Raw genomic sequence first — 23,972 nt, 5'->3', positions numbered from 1 at the left:
TGGGGACCCAGGTTCAAGTCCCTCCACGGCAGATGGTGGAATTTGAATTCAATAAAAATCTGGAATTAAAAGTCTAAAGCTGACCGTGAAACCATTGTCGATTGTTGTAAAAACCTTCGGGAAGGAAATCTGCCCTCCTTACCCCGTCTGGCCTTCATGTGACTCCATGTGGTTTTAGCCCTCAAGAGCAATTAGGGATGGGCAATAAATGCTGGCCCAGCCAGCGAGGCCCACGTCCCATGACGGAATTAAAAAAACGTATGAATGGTAAACCGATTTGGGACTAGAAAAGGGGTTTTTTGCATGAAGGAAGGAGGAGTAGGTATTAAATAAAGATGCATCTGTCTTTACCAAGGGAGAAGGTGCTACAGCGAAAGAGTGGGTAATTAATAAACTCAAAGGGTTTAAAATTGATAAGCAGGAGGTATTAATTAGGCTGTCTATCCTAAGCATCCAACGGTACTGAGGGAAGAGAGGGAGCAAATTGCAGAACTGGCCATAATTTCCCAGCCTTCCATCGACTCCGAGATCCGAACTGGAGGATTGGAGAATTGTAAATATTGTACTCTTGGTCAAAAAAGGGAGTAAAGATAAGCCCAGTATAAATGCCCAAACAGATCCCAAGATAAATATATGTGTTTAAAATATCCCAGCCCTCACCTGATTGTGAGTAAAATACAAGAACCCAAGCTCAAATAGGTGAACATATTATCGTATACCATACTTAGATAAACAACGCATAAAGTACCCCAGATGGGTGATTAAAGGGGCACAGACCCCAATGAAGAAATGCTTCCTGTAGAGGTTGACTGATCCTCTGTTTTCCGGTATGCGTATTGTTGAATTAATTTGCTTTTTATTTCCGCATGAAGGGGATGCTTTGCTCAGTCAGATTGTGAATCTACGCCACATTAATTCCTCGTTCTAGCGAGGTGCAACACAATGGGCTGTCAAGTCCGACCTCCCGTCTCACGGGCTAGTGGAGCTGCTGCCTGCAGGGTTTCTAAAAATTCATTCACGGGCTGTTTGTGTAGCTGGCCAGGCCAGCATTTATTGCCCATCTCTATTTGCCCTTGAGAAGGCGGTGGTGAGCTGCCTTCATGAACCACTGCAGCCCCTGAGGTGTAGGTCCACCCAAAGAGCTGTTAGGGAGGGAGTTCCAGTGACAGTGAAGGAACGACGATATATTTCCAAGTCAGGATGGTGAGTGGCTTGGAGGCGAACCTCCAGGTGGTGCTGTTCTCATGTTTCTGTTGCTCTTGTCCTTCCAGGTGGTAGAGGTCGTAGATTTGGAAGGTGCTGCTGAAGGAACCTTGGTGAGTTCCTGCAGTGTATCTTGTAGATGGTACACGTGTCTGCTACTGTGCGTCAGTGGTGGACTGATTGAATGTGGAAGGGTTGCAAATCAAGCGGGCTTCTATGTCCTTTTTTAAAAACTCATTCATGGAATCTGGGTGCCACTGACTGTGCCAGCATTTATTGCCCGTGCCTAATTGCTCATGAACCCAGTGGCTTGGATGGCGTTGAGCTTCTTCAGTGTTGTTGGAGCTGCATTCATCCAGGCAAGTGGAGGGTATTCCATCACCCTCCTGACTTGTGCGTTGTATATGGTAGATAGGATTTGGGGAATCAGGAGGTGAGTTACTTGCTGCAGGATTCCTAGCCTTAACCTGCTCTTGTAACCACAGTATTTATATGGTTGGTCTAGTTCAGTCTCTGGTCAATGGGATCCCCCAGGATGTTGGCAGTGATGGTAATTCCATTGAATGTCAAAGGGGTGGTTGAATAGTGACCCCAGCACATTTGGAATCTGCTCAGGGGAAGACAGAGGCTGGAACCATGATGGATGGAGAGGTCTGGGACTGCAATCCGTCCTATTAACAGTCAACATTATCCTCAAGTTAAGGTGAGGGGAACTGGGACTTACCCAGAAGTTGCAGCCTTACTGTTTGCAGGTGAGTTGCTGGGACTTTCTCCACACGCTGCTGCCTGTCTCCAGTTGCAACCATCTCCTTTGCTTAATAACATGCCTTTATAAAGCATGGCTGCTGACTTTCCTGAATGACTCGCCCTTATCAAGCATGGCTGCTGATTTTCCTGAATGACTCGCCTTTATCAAGCATGGCTGCTGATTTTCCTTAATGACTCGCCTTTATCAAGCATGGCTGCTGATTTTCCTTAATGACTCGCCTTTATCAAGCATGGCTGCTGACTTTCCGGTGACATCACTATACCACATGCCACTGTGTTGATTTGAGAATAGCGGGCAGCACGGTAGCATTGTGGATAGCACAATTGCTTCACAGCTCCAGGGTCCCAGCTTCGATTCCGGCTTGGGTCACTGTCTGTGCGGAGTCTGCACATCCTCCCCGTGTGTGCGTGGGTTTCCTCCGGGTGCTCCGGTTTCCTCCCACAGTCCAAAGATGTGCAGGTTAGGTGGATTGGCCATGATAAATTGCCCTTAGTTTTGGGTGGGGTTACTGGGTTATGGGGATAGGGTGGAGGTGTTGACCTTGGGTAGGGTGCTCTTTCCAAGAGCCGGTGTAGACTTGATAGGCCAAATGGCCTCCTTCTGCACTGTAACTTCTATGATTAGGTACCACCATCAGGACAAAAAAGGAAGCAATACTTTTGGCAATCATTACGAGACCCCTTGAAATCTTCTCGTGGACCTCTCCATTGAGAAGGCCTGTCCTGTGGAGCAGTCTACTGATTTTATAAAAGTAAAATGAACGCAATTTGCCCTTTACTGAACACACCTCACTGCAGTCTGGATATTTACACTGGATGGAAAACAGATTAGGTGAACAATTTAACAGATTATCATTAATGATGATGGGGCGGCACGGTGGCACAGTGGTTAGCACTGCTGCCTCACATCGACAGGGACTCGGGTTCAATTCCGGACTTGGGTGACTGTGTGGAGTTTGCACTTTCTCCCCGTGTGGGTTTCTTCCAGGTGCTCCAGTTTCCTTGCACAATCCAAAGATGTGCAAGTTAGGTAGATTGGCCTTGATAAATTTTCCCTTAGTTTCCAAAATATGTGCAGATTAGGTAGGGCTATGGGGTACGGGGATGGGGCGGGAGAGTGGACCTAGGTAGGGTGCTCTTTCAGAGGGTTGGTGCAGACATGATGGGCTGAATGGCCTCCTTATGCACTGTAGGAATTCTATGGTCCTATGGGAGAGGAAGTACAGATGCACCACAGAAAGCATCCTACCGGGCTGCATCACAGCCTGGCATGGCAACTGCTCAGCCCAGGACCGCAAGAAACTTCAGAGAGACGTGAACACCGCCCAGTCTATCACACAAACCTGCCTCCAATCCACTGACTCCATCTACACCTCCCCTCCCACCCGGCTGACTCACTCTTCCAACTTCTTCCATCGGGCAGGAGATACAGAAGTCTGAGAACACGCACGAACAGACTCGAAAACAGCTTCTTCCCCGCCGTTACCAGTCTCCTAAATGACCCTCTTATGGGCTGACCTCATTAACACTACACCCCTGTATGCATCACCTGATGCCGGTGTTTATGTAGTCACATTGTGTACCTGGTGTTGCCCTATTATGTATTTTCTTTTCTTTTCTTTTCACGTACTTAATGATCTGTTGAGCTGCTCACAGAAAAATACTTTTCACTGTACCTCGGTACACGTGACAGTAAACAAATCCAATCCAAGTACATATAAAGTGGATGTAACAGAAAACAGCTCATATTGCTGGACTGTTTAGATCCAGGCCTCTCAGTCAATGATTGAAGTGGAGCAGTGGTCATTAGAGGGAGCCAGCTTCACGGTCAAAGGATGGTAGATGTGATCTTGCCACAGGACCTGGAACACTTGTGAAATGCTATGTACACAACAGGTGTTAAAAGTCAGTGAGTAAGAGGAGGTCAACAAGCTCATTTCCCAATAGCAAATATTTTTCATTCTGTCTGAATGGTTCAAAGGCCAGTGCTTCCATCATCAACATTTGGGTGTGTCTCATTCAGTGTCTATGGGTTCTGCGCTTTCTTTGTATTTCGAAGTAGAACACACCCAAAAGGAAGCTGTATGTTACTGCCACTTATTCACAACAATCACAGAATCACTACAGTGCAGAAGGAGGCCATTCAGCCCATCAAGGATGTGCCGACCCTTTGAAAGAGTACCCTACCTAGGCCCACTCCCCCACCCTACCCCTGTAACCCCAACCAATCTTTTGACATAAGGGGCAATTTATCATGGCCAATCCACTAAATTGCACATCTTTGGATTGTGAGGGGAAACCAGAGCATCCACGTAGACACGGGGAGAATGTGCAGACTCTACATAGACAGTCACCCGAGGTTGGAATTGAACCTGGATCACTGACGCCGTGAGGCAGCAGTGCTAACCACTGTGCCACCGTGCCGTCCCTATATGCTATATGAATACAAGTCTTCATTTATAGATGGCCATACTAGATTTCCAGAAAAGTAGAATTCAGTTGGGTTTTTAACTTTTGTTCAGCAGTTGCCATGATTATTTTTCTGATGTCAGTCCAGAATAAGCAGAATTGGGTATCACAGCTCGCCATGGTGGCATTGGAACTAATAGATTATTGACCCAGGACCAGGGGGGCGGAATTTTCCTAGAATATGTCAGATTCTGATTGAAAACCGGCATGTTTCTCTCCTGACACATTGTCGAAGAAAGAGCAGGGGAGCATGTTTTGCAGCATCACTCCGGCAGGGTGGGGCCTCACACAGCTGACAAGCCCCACTTGGCAGAGATCCTGGCACCCTTTATAAAGGTGCCCGACCCCCAGCAGACAAGGAGGAGAACACATCCAACCCTCCAACACATAGGGCTAACCCCCCCGCCCCCCCCAGCCAATACTCAATGGTTGGGCCACACCCCCCCCCCCCCCTCCCAACCATATCTTACAACCATCCGGACGACACAACTCCCCTCTCCTCACCCCCCCACCCCCACACACACACACCAACCCAACCATCCTTTGCTGTATCAGGGCATACTCCATTCTAAGTCCCTGCTCCGCACCCTCCCCCCACCCCCGCCATTGCAGGCATAGCACCTCCCCTCCCATAATGGGGCTCCCGAGAGGATCTGCCCTCTGGCCCTGTCCCGGAACAGGTCCTGGCAATGACAACTTGACAACTTGCTGACATCCTGGCAGTGCCAAGGGGCAGTGCCAGGACACTGCCCAAACATGGACCTCACCACGAAGGGCCTACACTCACCTCTGGGCTCCCCTCTTGGTCATTACAACTGGTCCCCATTTTTGGAAACCAGTAATGATTAACAGGGGGTGGGGGGGGGGGGGGGGGGGGGGGGGGGGGCTGACGACATCTGATGACCCAGAAGTAACGGAGTTAAGCCATTTTTGAATGTTTAAATCAATTCAAATCCATGGTAATCAGATTCACACCCTCGCTGATTTCATTGCCATTGGGGGAGCTGGGAAGATCTCTCGCCGCCACAAATCTCATTATGTCCCTCACGTGAGGATTAGCGGCCAAAACAGGATGTTCCCCCATGGCAAAATGCCCAGAAAATTTTGCCCCATAACCACTAAACTAATCCACTGTTTAATAGTCAGCAATTACTGAAATTATTATGTCACCATTTTCCTGATACTTTTATTTTTTAAAAATTGTGTTCAAATAAGTCCCCTCGGCTGATGAATCAGTACTCCTCCAAGTTGAACACTCATTGGAAGAAGCACTAATGGTGGCAAAAATGCAGAACTTACTCTGGGTATGCGAGCTTCAACATCCATCACTAAGCGTGGCTTGGTAGCATAGCTGCTCGGCTGGGTCAACAAGAGGGAAAAACTTACTTGACTCCATCCTCACTAATCTACCTGTCGCAAATGCATCTGCCCCGGACACTCTTGGTGGGCGTAACCACTGCATAGTTCTTGTGGAGACGAGATCCTGCCTTCACGTTGAGGATACACTCCATCGTGTTGTGTGGCACTACCACCGTGCTAAATGGGATAGTTTTAGAACAGATCTAGCAACACAAGATTGGGCATCCTTGAGGCACTGTGGGCCATCAGCAGAAGCAAAATTGTATTCAACCACATTCTGTAACCTCATGGACTGGTTCAGTGAAGCGTTCAGGAGGGCATGCCAGGCACAATACCAGGCACACCTAAAAATGTGGTCAACATGGTTAAGCTACAACACAGGCCTACTTGCATGCCAAACAGGGCTACTTGCAGGTTCTGTGATAGACAGAGCTGAGTAATCCAGAGCCAATGGATCCTATCACACCTCTGCAGACCTGCCACATCCAGTTGTGAATGGTGGGGGACAATTAAACAACTAAATGTAGGAGGAGCCTCCACAAATAGCCCCATCCTCGATGATGGAGGAGCACGGCACATCAGTGCAAAAGACAAGGCTAAAACATTCACAACTGTACTGAAGACTTGTGCTCCAGAACCTGTTGCATCCCTAGCCAAAGCTGTTCCAGTACAGTTACAACCCGGGGATTTACATGGCAATATGGAAAATTGCCCAGGTCATGAATCTGCCTAGAAACAGCAGTAAACAAATTTATCAAAACATAATAAGATGCGAGATATCCAGCAACAGTAGAAATCTGCCCAGCGCCAGCAGTAGACCGCATTCAAAAGGCTCCATTAATATGCGTCTCTCCCAATTATGGGATTAGAAGGAAGTTCAGATAATAATTAGGTGTGAATACTTGAAGTGAAACAGTGTATAAACGATTGGGAACATCTATGAGATATACATTTGTTATTGTATAGTCACGGAAGTTGACAGGGGCAGACAGCCAAATACACAGAAGGCATAATGAAAGAGAAACAAAGGTATAATTGAACAAGCCCTGAGAAGCCAAGGCAGCAGCTAATATCTAGCAGTCTCTGAGAGCAGACAAGCCAGTTTCCAGCCACCAAGCCGGAAAGCTAGTTTCTCCAGCTGGCAGCCTAGGGGTTAGACTAGGAAAAGACGTTCCCCAGACTTGAGTATCATCCCTGTATTGTGTGGTAACTACAAACTGATTATTTAATTTGGATGTTGTTCGAGGGGAAATATTACGGAGTTCAGGTATTGGAACATGGGGTATGTTCTATATAAACTATATGTGTGTGTTTAATAATTCGTACATTTCAATTGCATGAGAGTGGAGTAGTCCTGTTCGTGTGTATTTTTCTTTTCTGTACTACTTTATTAAATAGTCTTTAATAATTGTTATGCGATGGGCAGCACGTTAGCACAGTGGTTAGCACTGTTGCTTCACAGCGCCAGGGTCCCAGGTTCGATTCCCGGCTTGGGTCACTGTCTGTGCAGAGTCTGCACGTTCTCCCCGCGTCTGCGTGGGTTTCCTCCGGGTGCTCCGGTTTCCCGAAAGATGTGCTGTTAGGTCATTTAGAATTCCTAAATTCTCCCTCCATATACCCGGACAGGCCCCCCCACCCCCCCCCCACCCCCACCCCATGAACCGATGTTCCAAGTTAGGATCCTTGCAGCTAACATCGGCATGCTTCGTGACAATCCTGTCCACAAAAAGCAGGACAAGTCCAACCCAGCAAATTACTGCCCGATTAGCTTACCCTCTATCATCAGTACAGTGATAGATGGCATCATTGCCAGTGTTATCGGTGCACTTACACAGCAATAACCTGCTCAGTGATGCTCCGTTTGGGTTCTGCCAAGGCCACTCAGCTCCTGACCACATTACAGCCTTGGTCCAAACATGGACACAAGAGCTGAACTTGAGAGGTGAGGTGAGAGTGACTGCCCTTGACGCCAAGGCAGCATTTGACAAAGTGTGGTGTCAACAAACCCTCGCAAAAAACTGAAGGAATGGAAATGATGGGGAAACTCTCCTGGTTGGAGCCATACCTGGCATAAAGAAAGATACGAAGTCTTACAACACCAGGTTAAAGTCCAACAGGTTTGTTTCGATTGTGACATCGAAACAAACCTGTTGGACTTTACCCTGGTGTTGTAAGACTTCGTACTGTGCTCACCACAGTCCAACGCCGGCATCTCCACATCATAAAGAAAGATGATTGTGGTTTTTGGAGGTCAATCATCTCAGTCCCAGAACGTCACTGCAGGAGTTCCTCAGGATAGTGTCCGAGGCCAATCGTCTTCAGCTGCTTCATCAATGACCTTCCTTCCATCATAATGAATGAAATAAAAATCACTTATTGTCACAAGTAGGCTTCAAATGAAATTACTGTGAAAAGCCCCTAGTCGCCACATTCCGGCGCCTGTTCGGGGAGGCTGGTACGGGAATTGAACCGTGCTGCCCTGTTTAGCCCTGTGCTAAACAGCCCCCATAAGGTCAGAAATGGGGGATGTTCGATGATGACTGTACAACATTCAAGGCTCCTCAGATACTGAAGCAGCCCATGTCCCTAAGCAGCAAGTTTTGGACAATATCCAGGCTTGGGTTGATAAATGGCAAATTTGCACCACACAAGTGTCAAGCAATGAGAAACTTCAATGAGGGAGAATCTCACCATCTTCCATCAAATCCCTACAGTGTGAAAGGAGACTATTTTGCCTATCAAGTCTGCACTGACTTTCCGAAAGAGTACACTACTGAGGGCCACTCCCCGTTCCTATCCCCTCGCATTGATCTTGGCCAATCCACCTAGCCTGCACATCTTTGGACACGAAAGGACTATTTAGTACGACCAATTCACTTAAGCTGCACAATGTTCCTTTGACATTCAATGGCATTAAGATCACTGAATCCCCCACTATCAATATCCAAGGAGTTAACACTGACCTGAAAATGAACTGGACCAGCCATATAGATATTATGGCTACAAGAGCAGGTCAGAAATTCTGCAGCAACTAATTCACCTCCTGACTCCCCAAAGTGTGTTCACCATATATAAGGCACAAGTCAGGAGTGGGATGGAATTCTGCATTTGCCTGGATGAGTGCCGCTCCAACAACACTTAACAAGTTCGAAACTTTCCAGTACAATGGATAGAGCCCGCTTGATTGGAACCCCCTCCACCACCTTAAACATTCAGTCCTTCCGCTGCCAGTGCACAATGGCAGCATGTGTACCATCTACAAGATGCATTGGAGCAACCACCCAGGGCTCCTTTGACAACACCTTCCAAATCCACAATCTCTACCAAGAAAGACAATTGCAACAGATGCAACCTGTAAGTTCTCCTCCAAAGCCACAGCCATCATGAATTGATACAATGGGCGAAATTCTCCAGAAATGGCGCGATGTCCACCGACTGGCGCCCAAAACGGCGCCAATCAGACGGGCATCGCGCCGCCCCAAAGGTACGGAATGCTCCGCATTTTATGGGCCGAGCCCCAACATTGAGGGGCTAGGCCAACGCCGGACGAATTTCCGCCCCGCCAGCTGGCGGAAACGGCCTTTGTTGCCCCACCAGCTGGCGTGGAAATGACATCTCCGGGTGGCGCATGCGCGGGAGCATCAGCGGCCGCTGACAGTTTCCCACGCATGCGCAGTGGTGGGAGTCTCTTCCACCTCCGCCATGGTGGAAACCGTGGCGGAGGCGGAAGGGAAAGAGTGCCCCCACGGCACAGGCCCCCCTGCGGATCGGTGGGCCCCGATCGCGGGCCAGGCCACCGTGGGGGCACCCCCAGGGTCAGATCGCCCCGTGCTCCCCTCCAGGACCCCGGAGCCCGCCCACGCCGCCTTGTCCCGCCGGTAAGGTATGTGATTTAATTTACGCCAGCGGGACAGGCAATTTATCGGCGGGACTTCAGCCCATCCGGGCCGGAGAATAGAGCAGGGGGGCCCGCCAACCGGCGCGCCGCGATTCCCGCCCCCGCCGAATTTCTGGTGCCGGAGACTTCGGCAACCGGCGGGGGCGGGATTCACGCCAGCCCCCGGCGATTCTCCGACCCGGCGGGGGGTCGGAGAATGTCGCCCTATATCACTGTTCCTTTATTGTCACTGGATCAAAATCCTGGAACTCCCTTCCTAACCACACTGCAGCACTGTGCTTGTATCTGCACCAAATAGACTGTACCAGATCAAGAAGGCAGCTAACCACCACCTTCTCGAGGGCAAATTTGGATGGGCAATAAATACTGGCCGAGTCAGACTTGCCCACATCCCACAAAAAAAAGCTAAGATTGGGGGAATGGATACAATGTGGATGTGCTGGTATGGCATAGGTTTGTGCTGCCAACTTTTGCATTGATCTCAATTGTGCCATTGCTGTAAGACGTTGAATAGAAATTAAAAAGTAAATTTGAGGGATAGTCCACCTCAGCCAATCTTGTTTTATGTACTGGTACCTGGTTCTAGAGGAAGGAATGTGACCTTTTCATTGTGGACCATGCTGGAAGATGAACAGCAAGGGTATGATGTTGTGGGCATCTCAGAGATGAGACTGCAAGGGGATCAGGGCTGGGATCTAAATATCCAAGGATATGTGTCCTATCGAAAGGACAGGCAGATGGGCAAAGGTTGCAAAGTTGCATTGTCAGTAAGAAACAAAGTTAAATTGATAGCAAGTATGATATAGGATCAGAAGGTATACAATCTCTGTGGATAGAGTTGAGGAATCACAAAAGTAAAACGACCCTGATGGGAGTTATAATAATAATCGCTTATTGTCACAAGTTGACTTCAATGAAGTTACTGTGAAAAGCCCCTAGCACAGGCCCCCTAGCAGTAGTCAGGGTGTGGGGCAGAAAATAAATCAGGAGATAGAAAAGGCATATAAGAAAGGCAATTTAAAATAATCACGGGGGACTTCAATATGCAGGTGGACTGGGAAAATCAGGTTGGTAGTGGATCCTAAGAAAAGGAATTTGTGGAAAGTTTAAGAGATTTTTTTTGGAGCAGCTTATGACAGCTAGGGAACAGGCAATTCTGGATTTGGTAATGTGTAATGAGGCAGACTTGATCAGGGAACTTAAGGTGAAGGAACCATTAGGGGCAGTGACCACAACATGATAGAATTTACCCTGCAGTTTGAGAGGGAGAAGCTGCAATCAGATGTGGGTATTACAATTAAATAAGAGAAACTACAAAGACATGAGGGAGGAGCTGGCCAGAGTTGATTGTAAGGGGAGACTAGCAGGGAAGACAGTGGAACAGCAATGGGAGGAGCTTTTGGGGGTTATTCGGGAGACACAACAGAAATTCATCCCAAGGAGGAGGAAATATGCGAAGGGGAGGACGAGGCATCCATGGCTGATAAAGGAAGTCAAGGACAGCAAAAAAGAAAAAGAAAAAGCATTCAAAGTGGCAAGGATTAGTGGGAAGCCAAAGGATTGGGAAGCCTTTAAAAGCGAGTAGAGGACAACTAAAAAAGCAATAAGGGGAGAGAAGATGAAATATGAGTGTAAGCTAGCTAACAATATAAAAGAAGATAGGAAGAGGTTTTTCAATATATAAAAGGTAACAGAGAGGCAAGAATAGATATTGAAACACTGGAAAATGAGGCTGGAGAAGTAGTAATTGGAAACAAAGAAATGGCAGAGGAACTGAATAGTTACTTTACATCAGTCTTCATGTTGAAGACACCAGTGGGATACCAAAACTCCAGGAGATCAGAGAGCAGAGGTGAGTGTAGTGGCCATCATTAAGAAGACGGGTCCGGGGGAACTGAAAGGTTTGAAGGTGGATAAATCACCTTGACCAGATAGACTACACCCAGGGCTCTAAAAGAGATAGCTGAGGAGATGGTGGAGGCATTTATGGTGATCCTTCAGGAATCGCTGGAGGCAGGGAGGGTCCCAGAGGACTGAAAATGGCTAATGTAACACCCCTGTTTAAGGAAGGAGGGAGGAAAATTATAGGCCGGTTAGCCTGACTTTGGTCATTGGTAAGATTTTAGAGTCCATTATTAAAGATGAAATTGTAGAGTTCTTGGAAGTGCATGATAAAATAGGACTGAGTAAGTACGGCTTCGTCAAGGGGAGGTCATGCCTGACAAATCTGTTAGAGTTGTTTGAGGCGGTAACAAGGAGGTTAGACAAAGGAGAATCAGTGGATGCGATTTATCTAGATTTCCAGAAGGCCTTTGACAAGGTGCCGTATAGGAGACTGTTAAATAAATTAAGAACCCATGGTGCTAAGGGTAAGATATTGCCATGGATAGAGGACTGGCTGACTGGCAGAAGGCAGAGAGTGGGGATAAAGGGGTCTTTTTCAGGATGGCAGCCGGTGACTAGTGGTGTACCTCAGGGTTCGGTGCTGGGACCACAACTTTTCACAATATACATTAATGATCTGGAAGAAGGAACTGAAGGCACTGTTGCTAAATTTGCAGATGATACAGAGATATGCAGAGGTACAGGTAGTATTAAGGAAGCAGGCGGGCTGCAGAAGGACTTGGACAGGCTAGGAGAGTGGGCAAAGAAGTGGCAGATGGAATACAATGTGGAAAAGTGTGAGGTTATGCACTTTGGAAGGAGGAATGGAGGCATAGAGTATTTTCTAAATGGGGACATGCTTAGGAAATCAGAAGCACAAAGTGACTTAGGAGTCCTCATTCAAGATTCTGTTATTGGTAACGTGCAGGTTCAGTCAGCAGTTAGGACAGCAAATGCAATGTTAGCATTCATGTCAAGAGGGCTAGGATACAAGCCAGGGATGTACTTCTGAGGCTGCATAAGGCTCTGGCCAGACCCCATTTGGAGTATTGTGAGCAGTTTTGGGCCCTGTATCTAAGGAAGGATGTGATGGCCTTGGAAAGGGTCCAGAGGATGTTCACAGGAATGATCCCTGGAATGACGAGCTTGTCATATGATGAGCGGTTGAGGACTCTGGGTCTGTACTCATTGGAGTTCAGAAGGATGAAGGGGGATCTTATTGAAACTTACAGGATCTGCGAGGCCTGGATAGAGTGGGTGTGGAGAGGATGTTTCCACTCGTAAGTAAAACTAGAGCCATAGGGCACAACCTCAGACTGAAGGGATGATCCTTTAAAACAGAGATGAGGAGGACTTTCTTCAGCCAGAGGGTGGTGAATCTGTGGAACTCTTTGCCGCAGAAGGCTGTGGACGCCAAAACACTGAGTGTCTTTAAGACAGAGATAGATAGGTTCTTGATTAATAAGGGGATCAGGGGTTATGGGGAGAAGTCAGGAGAATGGGGATGAGAAAAATATCAGCCGTGATTGAATGGCAGAGCAGACTCGATGGGCCGAGAGGCCTAATTCTGCTCCTATGCCTTGTGGTGTTGTGGGAGAAAATGCTCTACTGAAGCTTTGTGAGGGATTGTCCTGTGCACTGTCACAGTTCACACTCCAATAGACACAATTTCAGTTTCCATGTGAAAATGGGGCCATTTTGTGAACTATTATGGCTGTTCCAAAATTGAGCGACCTCCGAAGCTCTGGTATTTATTAATGTTTGTCCTGACACATGACTAGTATGTTAGTCGTTAATAAGAGTAGACATTTCGACCATTAGGAGGGTTTTGAACGTTGTTATGGCACCGGCGGAAAGAAAGGAAACAGAGGTAGTTGTGGCATTGGATGCCGAGAAGGCGTTTGATCGGGTAGAATGGGGGTACCTGATGGCAGTGCTGGAGCGGTTTGGGATTGGACCAATGTTTGTGAACTGGGTAAAGCTATTATATAAGGAACCGAAGGCGAGTGTCCGTACAAATAATATCAGTTCGAGATATTTCTCTCTCCACCGTGGGACGAGACAGGGATGCCCTATGTCCCCCCTGCTGTTTGCACTTGCGATTGAGCCGCTGGCCATCGCATTGAGAAGTTCGGGAGCATGGAAAGGAAGAGTGCGGGTGGGGGATAGAACATATAGGTGTCCTTATTTGCCGACGACTTGCTGCTGTATGTGTCGGAGCCGAGTGCGTCGATAGGAGGAATATTGGAGCTACTGCGGGTATTTGGGTCTTTCTCGGGGTGCAAGTTGAACCTGGACAAGAGTGAGTACTTTGTGTTGTCTCGGCCGGGGGTGGAGGCAGGGGTGGGGGGGCTGCCATTCCGTAGAGCAGGGTTTTTTAGGTATCTGGGGGTGCAGGTTGCCCGGGAGTGGCGGAGGCTTCGCAGGTACAACATCACGAGTTTGGTGGGGAGAGTGAAAGCCGATCTGGCAAGGTGGGACGGCCTTCCTTTGTCACTGGCAGGTCGGGTACAGGCGGTTAAAATGAATGTGTTACCGCGATTCCTGTTTATTTTTTGGTATTTGTACCGATTTTCCTGCCAAAGTCTTTTTTCAGGGAGATTGAGGGAAGGATTACCTCATTCATATGGGGAGGGAAGGTGGCCAGAGTGAGAAAGGTGCTGCTACAGAGGGGAAGGCAGGCAGGGGGTTTGGGTCTCCCGAACCTGTTGTACTACTACTGGGCAGCGAATGTGGAGAAAGTGCGGAGCTGGGTCAGAGGGGTGGATTCTCAGTGGGTCAGAATGGAGGAGAGTTTGTGCAGGGGGTCGGGGCTGAACGCACTTGCAACAGCGCCGCTCCCGATAGCTCCGGGGAAATATTCAGGGAGTCCGGTAATAATAGCTTCATTGAAAATCTGGAGGCAGTTTCGCCAACACTTCGAGTTGGGTTTAGGGTCAAGGGAAATGCCGATTCGGGGGAACCACAGATTTGAGCCAGGGAGGTGGGATGGAAGTTTTCGGAAATGGGAAGAGAAGGGGATTAAGACGCTAAAAGATTTGTTTCTTCGGGGTCGGTTTGCAGGATTGAGGGAGCTGGAAGCAAAGTATGGGCTGGAGCAGGGAGAAGGGTTTAGGTACTTGCAGGTTTGGGATTTTTCCAGGAAGGAGATACAGAGCTTCCCAGAGGAAACGGCCCTCCACATTGCTGGAGGAGGTATTGACGACAAAGGGACTGGAGAAGGGGGCAGTGTCAGCGGTGTACGGAGCTATTCTGGAAGAGGATAAGGCACCACTGGAAGGGATCAATGCAAAGTGGGAGGAAGAGTTGGGAGAGGTTATAGAGGAGGGGGTCTGGTGTGAGGTGCTCCGGAGAGTGAATGCCTCCACCTCATGTGCGAGGTTGGGGCTGATACAGCTGAAGGTGGTATATAGAGCGCACCTCACGAGGGCGAGGGTGAGCCGATTTTTTGAAGGAGTAGAGGGATGTGTGTGAGCGTTGAGGGGGGGGGGGGATGGGGGTGGGGGGGGGGGGAGATGGGGGGGTGGGGGGGTGTAAGGGGGGGGGACGGGGGTGGGGTGGGGGGGAGGGCCGCGAATCACGTTCATATGTTTTGGTCCTGTCCAAAGCTAGGGGAGTACTGGAAGGAGGTGTTTAGGGTAATTTCCAAGGTGGTGTGTGTGAAGCTGGACCCGGGTCCCCAGGAGGCCATATTCGGGGTGTCGGACCAGCCAGGGTTGGAAACGGGAGCGGAGGCAGATATCATAGCCTTCGCCTCGTTGATCGCCCAAAGGCGGATCCTGCTGGGATGGAGAGCAGCCTCTCCACCCAGTGCCCTGGCGTGGCGGGGGGACATGTTGGAATACTTGACCCTTGAGAAGGTTAAGTTCGAACTGAGGGGAAGCTCGGAGGGGTTCTACAAGTCATGGGCACTATTTATTATGCACTTTCAAGAACTGGATAACATCGAACATTAATTGGGGGGTGGGGGGTGGGGGGGGGGGTGGGGGGGGGGGGCGGGGGGGGGGGGGGCTGTGTAGATTAAGGGTGACTATGGGTAATCCCTGATTCCTTTTTGTCATTTGTTTATGTAAACATGTGGGCTGAGGTTTGGGGGTTGGTGGGCGGATGGGATCGTTGTTATTATGGGGATTGACATATCTTGCTGATTATTGTTTATTGTTGATGGGTGTAAATGTGGGAGAAAATGTGAAAAAGGAGGAGAATAAAAAAATTAAAAATATAAGAGTAGCCATGTTTTAAGCAATCCAAAACTTTAATTCAGATCTTTTTCCTTTCAGGGATCAGGAAATTTCACTTCAAAGATATGAACATTTAATACTTTAAGGGGACAGAGTTGGACGATCCGTGTGCTGATGGCGCACCAAGATGTGCTGTGGGCCTGGGGGCTACTTCTCATCTATTCCAGTATCACTCAAGCTATGACATCACCACCTACCAAAGAAATAGCCAATGACATTTCAATATTCAATAAGAAGTCAACCAAAATTAACTCCACTGAAGTTGAGGATAGCTTGACGCCAGTCCCTCCCAGGAGCTCTTCCATCCTGTCTCCTCAGCCTAAGATTGCGATATCCAACAAGGACTCAGTTCATGCCAGACCTGTCTCGCCCACCCCCTCGAGCATATCCTCTTGGTACCCGAGTTTGGCATCAAGAGGAAATGCCTTCGATTTCAGTGGAGACGATGAGGATGTAGATAGTGAGGATGATTTTGATGTTGAAGAACCAGAAAAGGACATTTTTAAGTCCGAACAATTTATTTTCGCAAACACATCAGCTCCATTGGTCATAGCTACTGAGGTGAATGGCAGTGCTGATTACACTTTGTTGGGGTCATTTGAAAGCACTCCAGATTATCAGACAGTCCAGACACATCAAAACCCCATAAATTCTCAAGATGGCAACGTTGTGGACGCCATCACTTTCCTGCAAGGGCAATCAGCGACATCTCCAAACAATCCTCCAGTTTTTGATGTTGGCACGCGCCACACAATTCTTGCGCATACGGAGACTGTGCAGGCGACGGCAGGACTGATCGTTGCTCTCGGAAACACATCTCCAACATTGACTTTGACTCCTTCAGCCACTGGTTCCTATCAATCACCTGGAAAGCAGGAGACTGTTGTGCAGTTTGAAGGTATACCCGATCGAGGGCTGTCTCCATCAGTTACTGGCTCTTCCCTCTCAAAAATGGAGCAAGCCTTGGGTAATAAGGGGCAAGGTGAGAGTCACCTGACTCCTGCATCACTGCAATCTGCTTCTCCATTGATCACAAAATCTGGTCATTCTCCAATAACAAGAGAAAGCTCATTAATAGTTGGCCAGCCCAGCGCTGGCAATCGGATGGATTTACTGAACGTGACTGGCCCTGCAAAAACCAGTAGCCAATCCCATCGCCAACGCACTGCTAATTTTGCAGCACATGCTCTGAATTTGCCCACTTCTTCTGCCAACGAGCAGCTGGGGCCTGGGGTGGAGTGGCAAGTGACTGATCAAGCTAATCCAAGTGGGAAGTCAGGAGATACTGTTGACAGTGCAACTACGACACAACAGCATAGAACCCCATCGTATGGCACCGGCAGATTCTTGTCCGCCCATCAAACTACGTACTCGTACTCCAGCTCAGAACATGGGCACAACACCTACACCAACCCAGCAAACAACATGACAACAGTCATTGAGGTGCTGCATGGCGCCCGATTCCTCAATGTTCCACGATCTGTTCCTGGTGGAGGCTTTACTGCCAGGGCCATACCTCCCACAGAAAAAATTACCATTTCTCCAACAGCAAGACTCCAGCACCTGACCATGAAAGGTGGCAGAAGGGGAGTGACATCAACCGAGCCAACAAAAGCAGACACTTCAACTTATTTCTTGGCATTAACCGCATGGAGACGCGCACCGTCAGTAGAAGGCAACTCTATTGTTACATCTGCCAGGACTAGGAAAGCAGGGCACACACTGAGCGACGCGTTCATGACATTGCTGCAGACAAAACCGACAGTGCTACCTCAACGGCTCTCAGCAAGGGTCTCAAACAAAACAAACATTATTGTGACCCAGCAACCGTTAACCCAGGAAGGACCTGGGGCCAAAAGGACAACGACCAGTTCGAGTCTGCCTTGGGCAACATTGAAACCCCTTCCTCCCACTTCCCGTCCCACCAAAATATTTCAAGTGGAGACATCAAAAGAGACAGGTGAGGTACTGCCTGAGTCCATTTTTGACCATCTAAGTCAAATGAAGTAATTAGATTTATTCTTCCTGAGCGGGCTACAATCATTGATGCCGTACCTTAAGCTGGCTATGGGGGCCAGAACTGCATGGAGCGATTCTGCTCAGCACTCAGGTGGTCCAGACTGATCCTGACTGTGTTTGCCCTTGGGGAATGGAAGACATGCAGATGTTACCTGAGGCACTGGAGCCTTCACAACGTCACTGGCCCAGACTCGATTGAAGGGTGGGGGGAAGACGATCATGCTCACACACACTTGTTGAGCCAGTTTTTCTTTATTTTCGTTGTATATAAACACACTTGTTAATCCTGTTCCCTTAACTGGGGACAGTAACTTGCTAATCCTGTTTGCTTTGTAGAGGAAATGTATACACGCACTAATTTTGTCTCCTTGTTTGGAGGTGACTAATAAACAAGAATCGTGCCTCCTCATTCAGAGGCGTCTGCACACGCTCAGTAATCGTGTTTCCTTGTGGCGATCCATCTACCCACACTCACTCATGTGGTCCCCCCCCCCGATCAAAAGGGTCTGCACTCACTCACTAATCATGTCTCCTCAGTTAGAGGGTCAGCATGTTTTACTCCTATTCCCTCAGCTAGGCGGATCTTAACACACCCATGAATCATCTCCTAGTTGGCAACGGGAAAACCTTCACTTTCCCACTAATCCAGCTTTGCTTAGCACTCGCATCCATGTACATATTTCCTATTGCCGGTTTACAGAAGCTGGTCTTTACGTTTTAGTGAATATCAAAGATTGCTACATTCCTGAACTCGGTTTTAGAAATATATTATAAAGTGAGATGTAAAAGGCCACACATTAAATGAAAACCAGATGAGCCATGTGCATTGCTCTTTCAGTTCTAGTTAGTTTTATTTAGTCTCGGCTGTAATCTGCGTGTGCTGCACAGATCTTGTTAAACCAGATGTTACACATCTCTTTAAAGGGCCTGTGACTGTGAGGGCGACACCACGAGGTACTGGGAAGCCTGGAATCCACAATGTCATGACAACAACTATGGGCGGCCAATCGGGTGAGAATTTGTTTCTTAATTGTTTTGCCTCAGAAGTTAACACAACATGTTTCATTGCCAAGGCTACTTGTATTTGGAATATGTTGAAGGATTTTGTGAAGCCGTATTTTATAATTACAGATCTTCTATCACGTGCTTCTATCAAGAGTGACGCCCTCATTTTTGAGTAGCTACCTGCGTTGAAAACAAATACATCTACATACACTTAATTCACTGGTATATTGTGTTTCAAACAGATATGGTAAAGAGAGGGTGGAGGGGGGTAGGTGCAGGCAGAGGAAAGTTAGATGTGAGTGGAAGAAGAAAAGGTTTTAGGGAGATATGGTGTCCTTTGCGATTCTTATTATCAGGATGGGTGTCGTAGTGTTCACAAAGACCACAGAAGCTAATTGCAATAACAAAGCTAACATTTATTACACTACTTATTAAAGCTCGACCACTTACTCCTTTAGCAAGCAATAATCTAGTAATCTACAATCTACACTCTACTAACATTAGTCTCTACACTCTATCTATAACTGTACTCTAATCTCTCTCTCTCACTCCACTGCTCTCCTCTCCAGCTCTCTCCCCGAAGCCTGAGAGTCAGTGCTTTATATAGTTCTGTACCTAGCTCCATCTAGTGGTCAATTATGATATTACATTGCCCACTAATTCTGAGGCCTACCCTGGCAGAGAGAATAAGGTTGTTCACCCTCTTCAGCATTGTGTGGTTGACCTCTTGTTCACCCCTTGGGCATTGGCGGCATCGGCCCCCTGCGCCCATACAGCGTTGGTTTCCCTGCATGGCCTCCTTCTCCCGTCAGGCGGGTAGCGCACATTCCTGCGCAGTTCGACGTGGGTCCAGGAGGAAGTGAAGGGAAGTGCCACTGAATTCTGGAGCTGGGTAGCTGGGCAGACATCTGTCTGTTCTTGGTCTGACATTGTGAATGTTCTGGCACCATTTAAATATGGCACTCAGATATGACGTCGGGGCACATGCCATTAAGCCGGCCCCATCAGGGAAGACGGCGCGAAACCCCCAGATGCATAATTTGTTGCCTCAGGACTGGATGATATGCCGTCAGCCTCCACAATGAGAAACTTGCCCCGTTGATGTCCCTCACCACGGGACTTAGTATCGAATGGGAGAATTCCTCCCGACGACTCTTTCAGCAGCTCTGACTAATGTTGTAATCTTTCAAGTTACAACGCGGTCTGTTGGTGCAGAAAGAGAAGGCAATAAGTTTGGTTGGCGAACTGGCGCCTTTTTCCCTTGCAACCATTTTGCCCAGTGCCTCATCCACAGCTTTCTTCCCTCTAGGGCTACACAGTGGTCCGCACTGCTGCTTCACAGCGCCAGGGACCCGCGTTCAATTCCAGCCTCGGGTGACTGTCTGTGTGGAGTTTGCACGTTCTCCCGAGTCTGTGTGGGTTTCCTCCGGGTGCTCCGGCCTCCCACCCCCCTCCCCCACAGTCCAAAGATGTGCCCCCCACCACAGACCAAAGATGTGAAGGTTGGGTGGATTGGCCACGCTAAATTGCCCCTTACTGACCAAAAATGTTGGGCAGGAATAAGGCGGGGGCCTGGGTTTAGTGTTCCTTTGGAAGGTTGGTGCAGACGCGATGGGCAGATAGCGTCTTCTGCCCTCTATTACTTCTATCCTGTGACTTCTAGATTGGACTGTTCCAAAACACTCCTGGCCGTCCAAGCTCATTCTACCCTCTGTAAAATTAAAGCCTCCCAAAACTTGCAGAAAATCCCATTTACCCATCACAGCTGACCTAATTCAGCTCCTGGTTAAACAACATCTCAGATTTAATGTTCTCATCCTTGTTCTCAAATCCAACCTTCACCCCAACCTTGCATGTCCCTATTTCTCTAATCTCTTCCAAGCCCTTACATTCCCTCGAAATATCGTCACTCCCCCAATTAAGCATCCTCGATTTTAATTGAGGGTCCACAAATGGTGGCCTTGCCTCCAGTTGCCAGGGCCCTAAGCTCTGGAATTCTATCCTTAGACCTTCTCACTTCTCTCTTTCCTCCTTTCAGAGACTTTTTAAAAACTCTTGGACATCTGGTCTGATATCCCTGCCGTGGCTCAGTCTCAAATTTTGTTTTCCAATGTTCCTATGAGGCTGTGGGATATTTTACTCTGTGAAAGATTATATAAATAAAAGTTATTGTGTTGTTGTTCATCAAAAGGCATAATCGTCAGGGGTGTGGGTCGGAGAGGGCAAGGGGTCAGAGATTTACCGAGAGATGAGGGAAGAGGGGGAGGAGTCGGTGGGCGAACTAAAAGGAAAGTGGGAAGAAGAACTAGGGGAGGAGATAGAGGAGGGTATGTGGGCTGATGCCCTAAGCAGGGTAAATTCCTCTTCCTCATGCGCCAGGCTTAGCCTGATTCAATTTAAGGTGCTACATAGAGCACACATAACGGGAGCAAGATTGAGCAGGTTCTTTGGAGTGGAGGACAAATGTGGGAGGTGTGGCGGGAGCCCGGCAAACCACGCACATATGTTTTGGGCATGCCCGGCACTGGAAGGGTATTGGAAGGGAGTGACGGGAGTGATTTCGCGGGTGGTGAAGGCCCGGGTCAAACCAGGCTGGGGGTTAGCTCTATTTGGAGTTGCGGAAGAGCCGGGAGTGCAGGAGGCGAAAGAGGCCGACGTTGTGGCCTTTGCGTCCCTAGTAGCCCGGCGCAGGATCCTACTCATGTGGAAGGAGGCGAAACCCCCCGGACTGGAGGCCTGGGTAAATGATATGGCGGGGTTCATTAAACTGGAGCAGATAAAGTTTGCCCTGAGAGGATCGGCTCAAGGGTTCACCAGGCGGTGGCAGCCATTTCTCGACTACCTAGGGGAACGTTAGAGGGAAGACAGATGACCAGCAGCAGCAACCCAGGGGGGGGGGGGGGGGGGGGGGGAGAGGGGGGGGGGAGGGGGGGGGGGGGGTTTAGTTTAGGTCAAAGATAAAGGGGTTTTGTTACTTGTGTATTGTTTAAAATTTCTGTATTGTTATTGTTGCGTTTGCTTTGTAAGAGGGGAAAAATTGTTGTTTGGGAAAAAATTTTCAATAAAACATTTATAAAAAAAAAAAAAAAAAGGCATAATCGTTCTGGGATTCAAGCCAGTTGGATCCCTTTTATTCTAATGAAATTATAAATCACTTGTCTGAGTTATTATTGAGAGAGAAAGAAAGACTTGACGTAGTGTGTTAAGACTAATGAGGTCACTGTGTAACCAGCTTGTCCTCCTCATGTGCATGAATGTGATTAGCCTTTATTGAAAAGAATAAGGTTTTGAGATCGGTTTCTTTCGGTTGGATTAGCTATCAGAAAGATATCCTCCTTGCTTGTAATTTGGTGCTGTTGACACTGAATAGCAAAGGTGTACCGGCCTTTACACGCGTTCCCTTTGGAGGGAGTGCATTCTGAATGGGACCGGAATTGGGGAGGTTTCTGAGTTCTCGGTTGGGGCCTGCAGCTGACTGATTCTGCCACTGAGGGTGGGGGGCTGGTGGATTTTATGTTTGTAGGTGTGGGGACAAGGTGAAGGAGGGGCAGTTATACCCTGGGAATCTGAGAGGGTAATTATTTTCTTTTGTCATTGCTTACTAGCATCATAATCAAAAAGAAACAGCTTGTTACCACATTACATAGAACAGAGAACATTGAGCATAGAACATAGAACAGTACAACACAGTTCAGGCACTTCAGCCCACGATGTTGTGCCAACCATTTATCCTAATCTAAGATCAACCTAACCTACACCCCTTCAATTTACTGCTGTCCATGTGCCTGTCTAAGAGTCGCTTAAATGTCCCTAATGACTCTGACTCCACCACCTCTGCTGGCAGTGCATTCCACACACCCACCACTCTCTGTGTAAAGAACCTACCTCTGACATCTCCCCTATACCTTCCTCCAATCACCTTAAAATGTTGTCCCCTCGTGACAGCCATTTCCACCCTGGGGAAAAGTCTCTGTCTATCCACTCTATCCATGCCTCTCAACACCTTGTACACCTCTATCAAGTCACCTCTCTGCCTTCTTCGCTCCAGTGAGAAAAGCCCTAGCTCCCTCAACCTTTCTTCATAAGACATGCCAAATGTCCAGGCAGCATCCTGGTAAATCTCCTCTGCACCCTCTCCAAAGCATCGACATCCTTCCTATAATGAGGCGACCAGAACTGGACACAATATTCCAAGTGTGGTCTAACCAGGGTTTTATAAAAGTGCAGCAAAACCTTGCGGTTCTTAAACTCAATCCCCCCGTTAATGAAAGCCAACACATCATACGCCTTCTTAACAACCCTACCAACCTGGGTGGCAACTTTGAGGGATCTATGTATGTGGACCCCAAGATCCCTCTGTTCCTCCACACTTCCAAGAATCCTGCCTTTAACCCTGTATTCAGCATTCAAATTCGACCTTCCAAAACGCGAGCGGCTGATGCGGGGCACTACTTTGCCAGTCCAGGTCCACGGGCTAAGTCTGCCATGGAGCACGGCACGGCCACTGCAGGCCACTGCCGTGCGCATGCGCGCCTCTGACCCAGAAGTGCTGGGGGCCGTATCAGCAGCTAGAGCTGCGAGCTCTACATCGGCTCCCTGCTAGCCCCCAGCAAAACGGGAAATCTGTGGCCTTTTGACGCCGGTTTTCCTGGCGTAAAACACCACAGTTTTCACGATGGCGTCTTCAAAACGGAGAATCCAGCCCCATGTATTTCAAACTTGTGGGTTGTGTGATCAACTGGGAACGTACGCCATCAGAGCACGAGTAGGTTGTTCAGGCCTTCGAGCCTGTCCCGCCATTCAATAAGGTCATGGCGGATCTGGTTTTGTCTCAACTCCACTTTTCTGTCTGCCCCTCCATAACCCTCAACTCTCGTGTCTATCTAAAATCTCTCCAACTCAGCCTTGAATAGATTCAACCCTCTCAGAGAAAATAGTTCTCCACATCTCCATCTTACATAGTAGATTTCTTATTCTTGAACTGTGTTTCTTGGTTCTAGTGTCTCCCACAAGTGGAAACATCCTCCTGGTATCCACACTATCAAATCCCCTCAGGATCTTCCATGCTTCAATGACATCAGCTCTCATCCTGTAAACTCCAATGGGTACAGATCCAACCTGTCCAA

At 48.3% G+C, this 23,972-nt stretch overlaps 1 protein-coding gene across 5 annotated transcripts in view; it reads left to right on the top strand.

Moving 5' to 3' along the window:
• Window positions 1-23,972, top strand: part of LOC140388501 (uncharacterized) — a 175,989-nt gene that overhangs the window by 44,564 nt on the left and 107,453 nt on the right. For 4 of the 5 annotated variants that reach the window (XM_072472796.1, XM_072472793.1, XM_072472792.1 and 1 more), the window contains exons 2-3: window positions 15,862-17,782; window positions 18,766-18,852. In XM_072472796.1, coding sequence (XP_072328897.1) covers window positions 15,937-17,782; window positions 18,766-18,852 — 1,933 coding nt within the window. In that variant the 5' untranslated portion in view covers window positions 15,862-15,936. Of the gene's footprint in view, window positions 1-1,283; window positions 1,317-15,861; window positions 17,783-18,765; window positions 18,853-23,972 lie in introns of those variants that run through there. The other variant, XM_072472795.1, reaches the window with a different exon arrangement.

The sequence above is a fragment of the Scyliorhinus torazame genome, chromosome 13, assembly GCF_047496885.1.
Source record: "Scyliorhinus torazame isolate Kashiwa2021f chromosome 13, sScyTor2.1, whole genome shotgun sequence".
Classification (NCBI taxonomy): Eukaryota; Metazoa; Chordata; class Chondrichthyes; order Carcharhiniformes; family Scyliorhinidae; genus Scyliorhinus; species Scyliorhinus torazame.
Note: the sequence above shows the minus strand (reverse complement) of the source record. Positions and strands in the feature narration are given on the sequence as shown.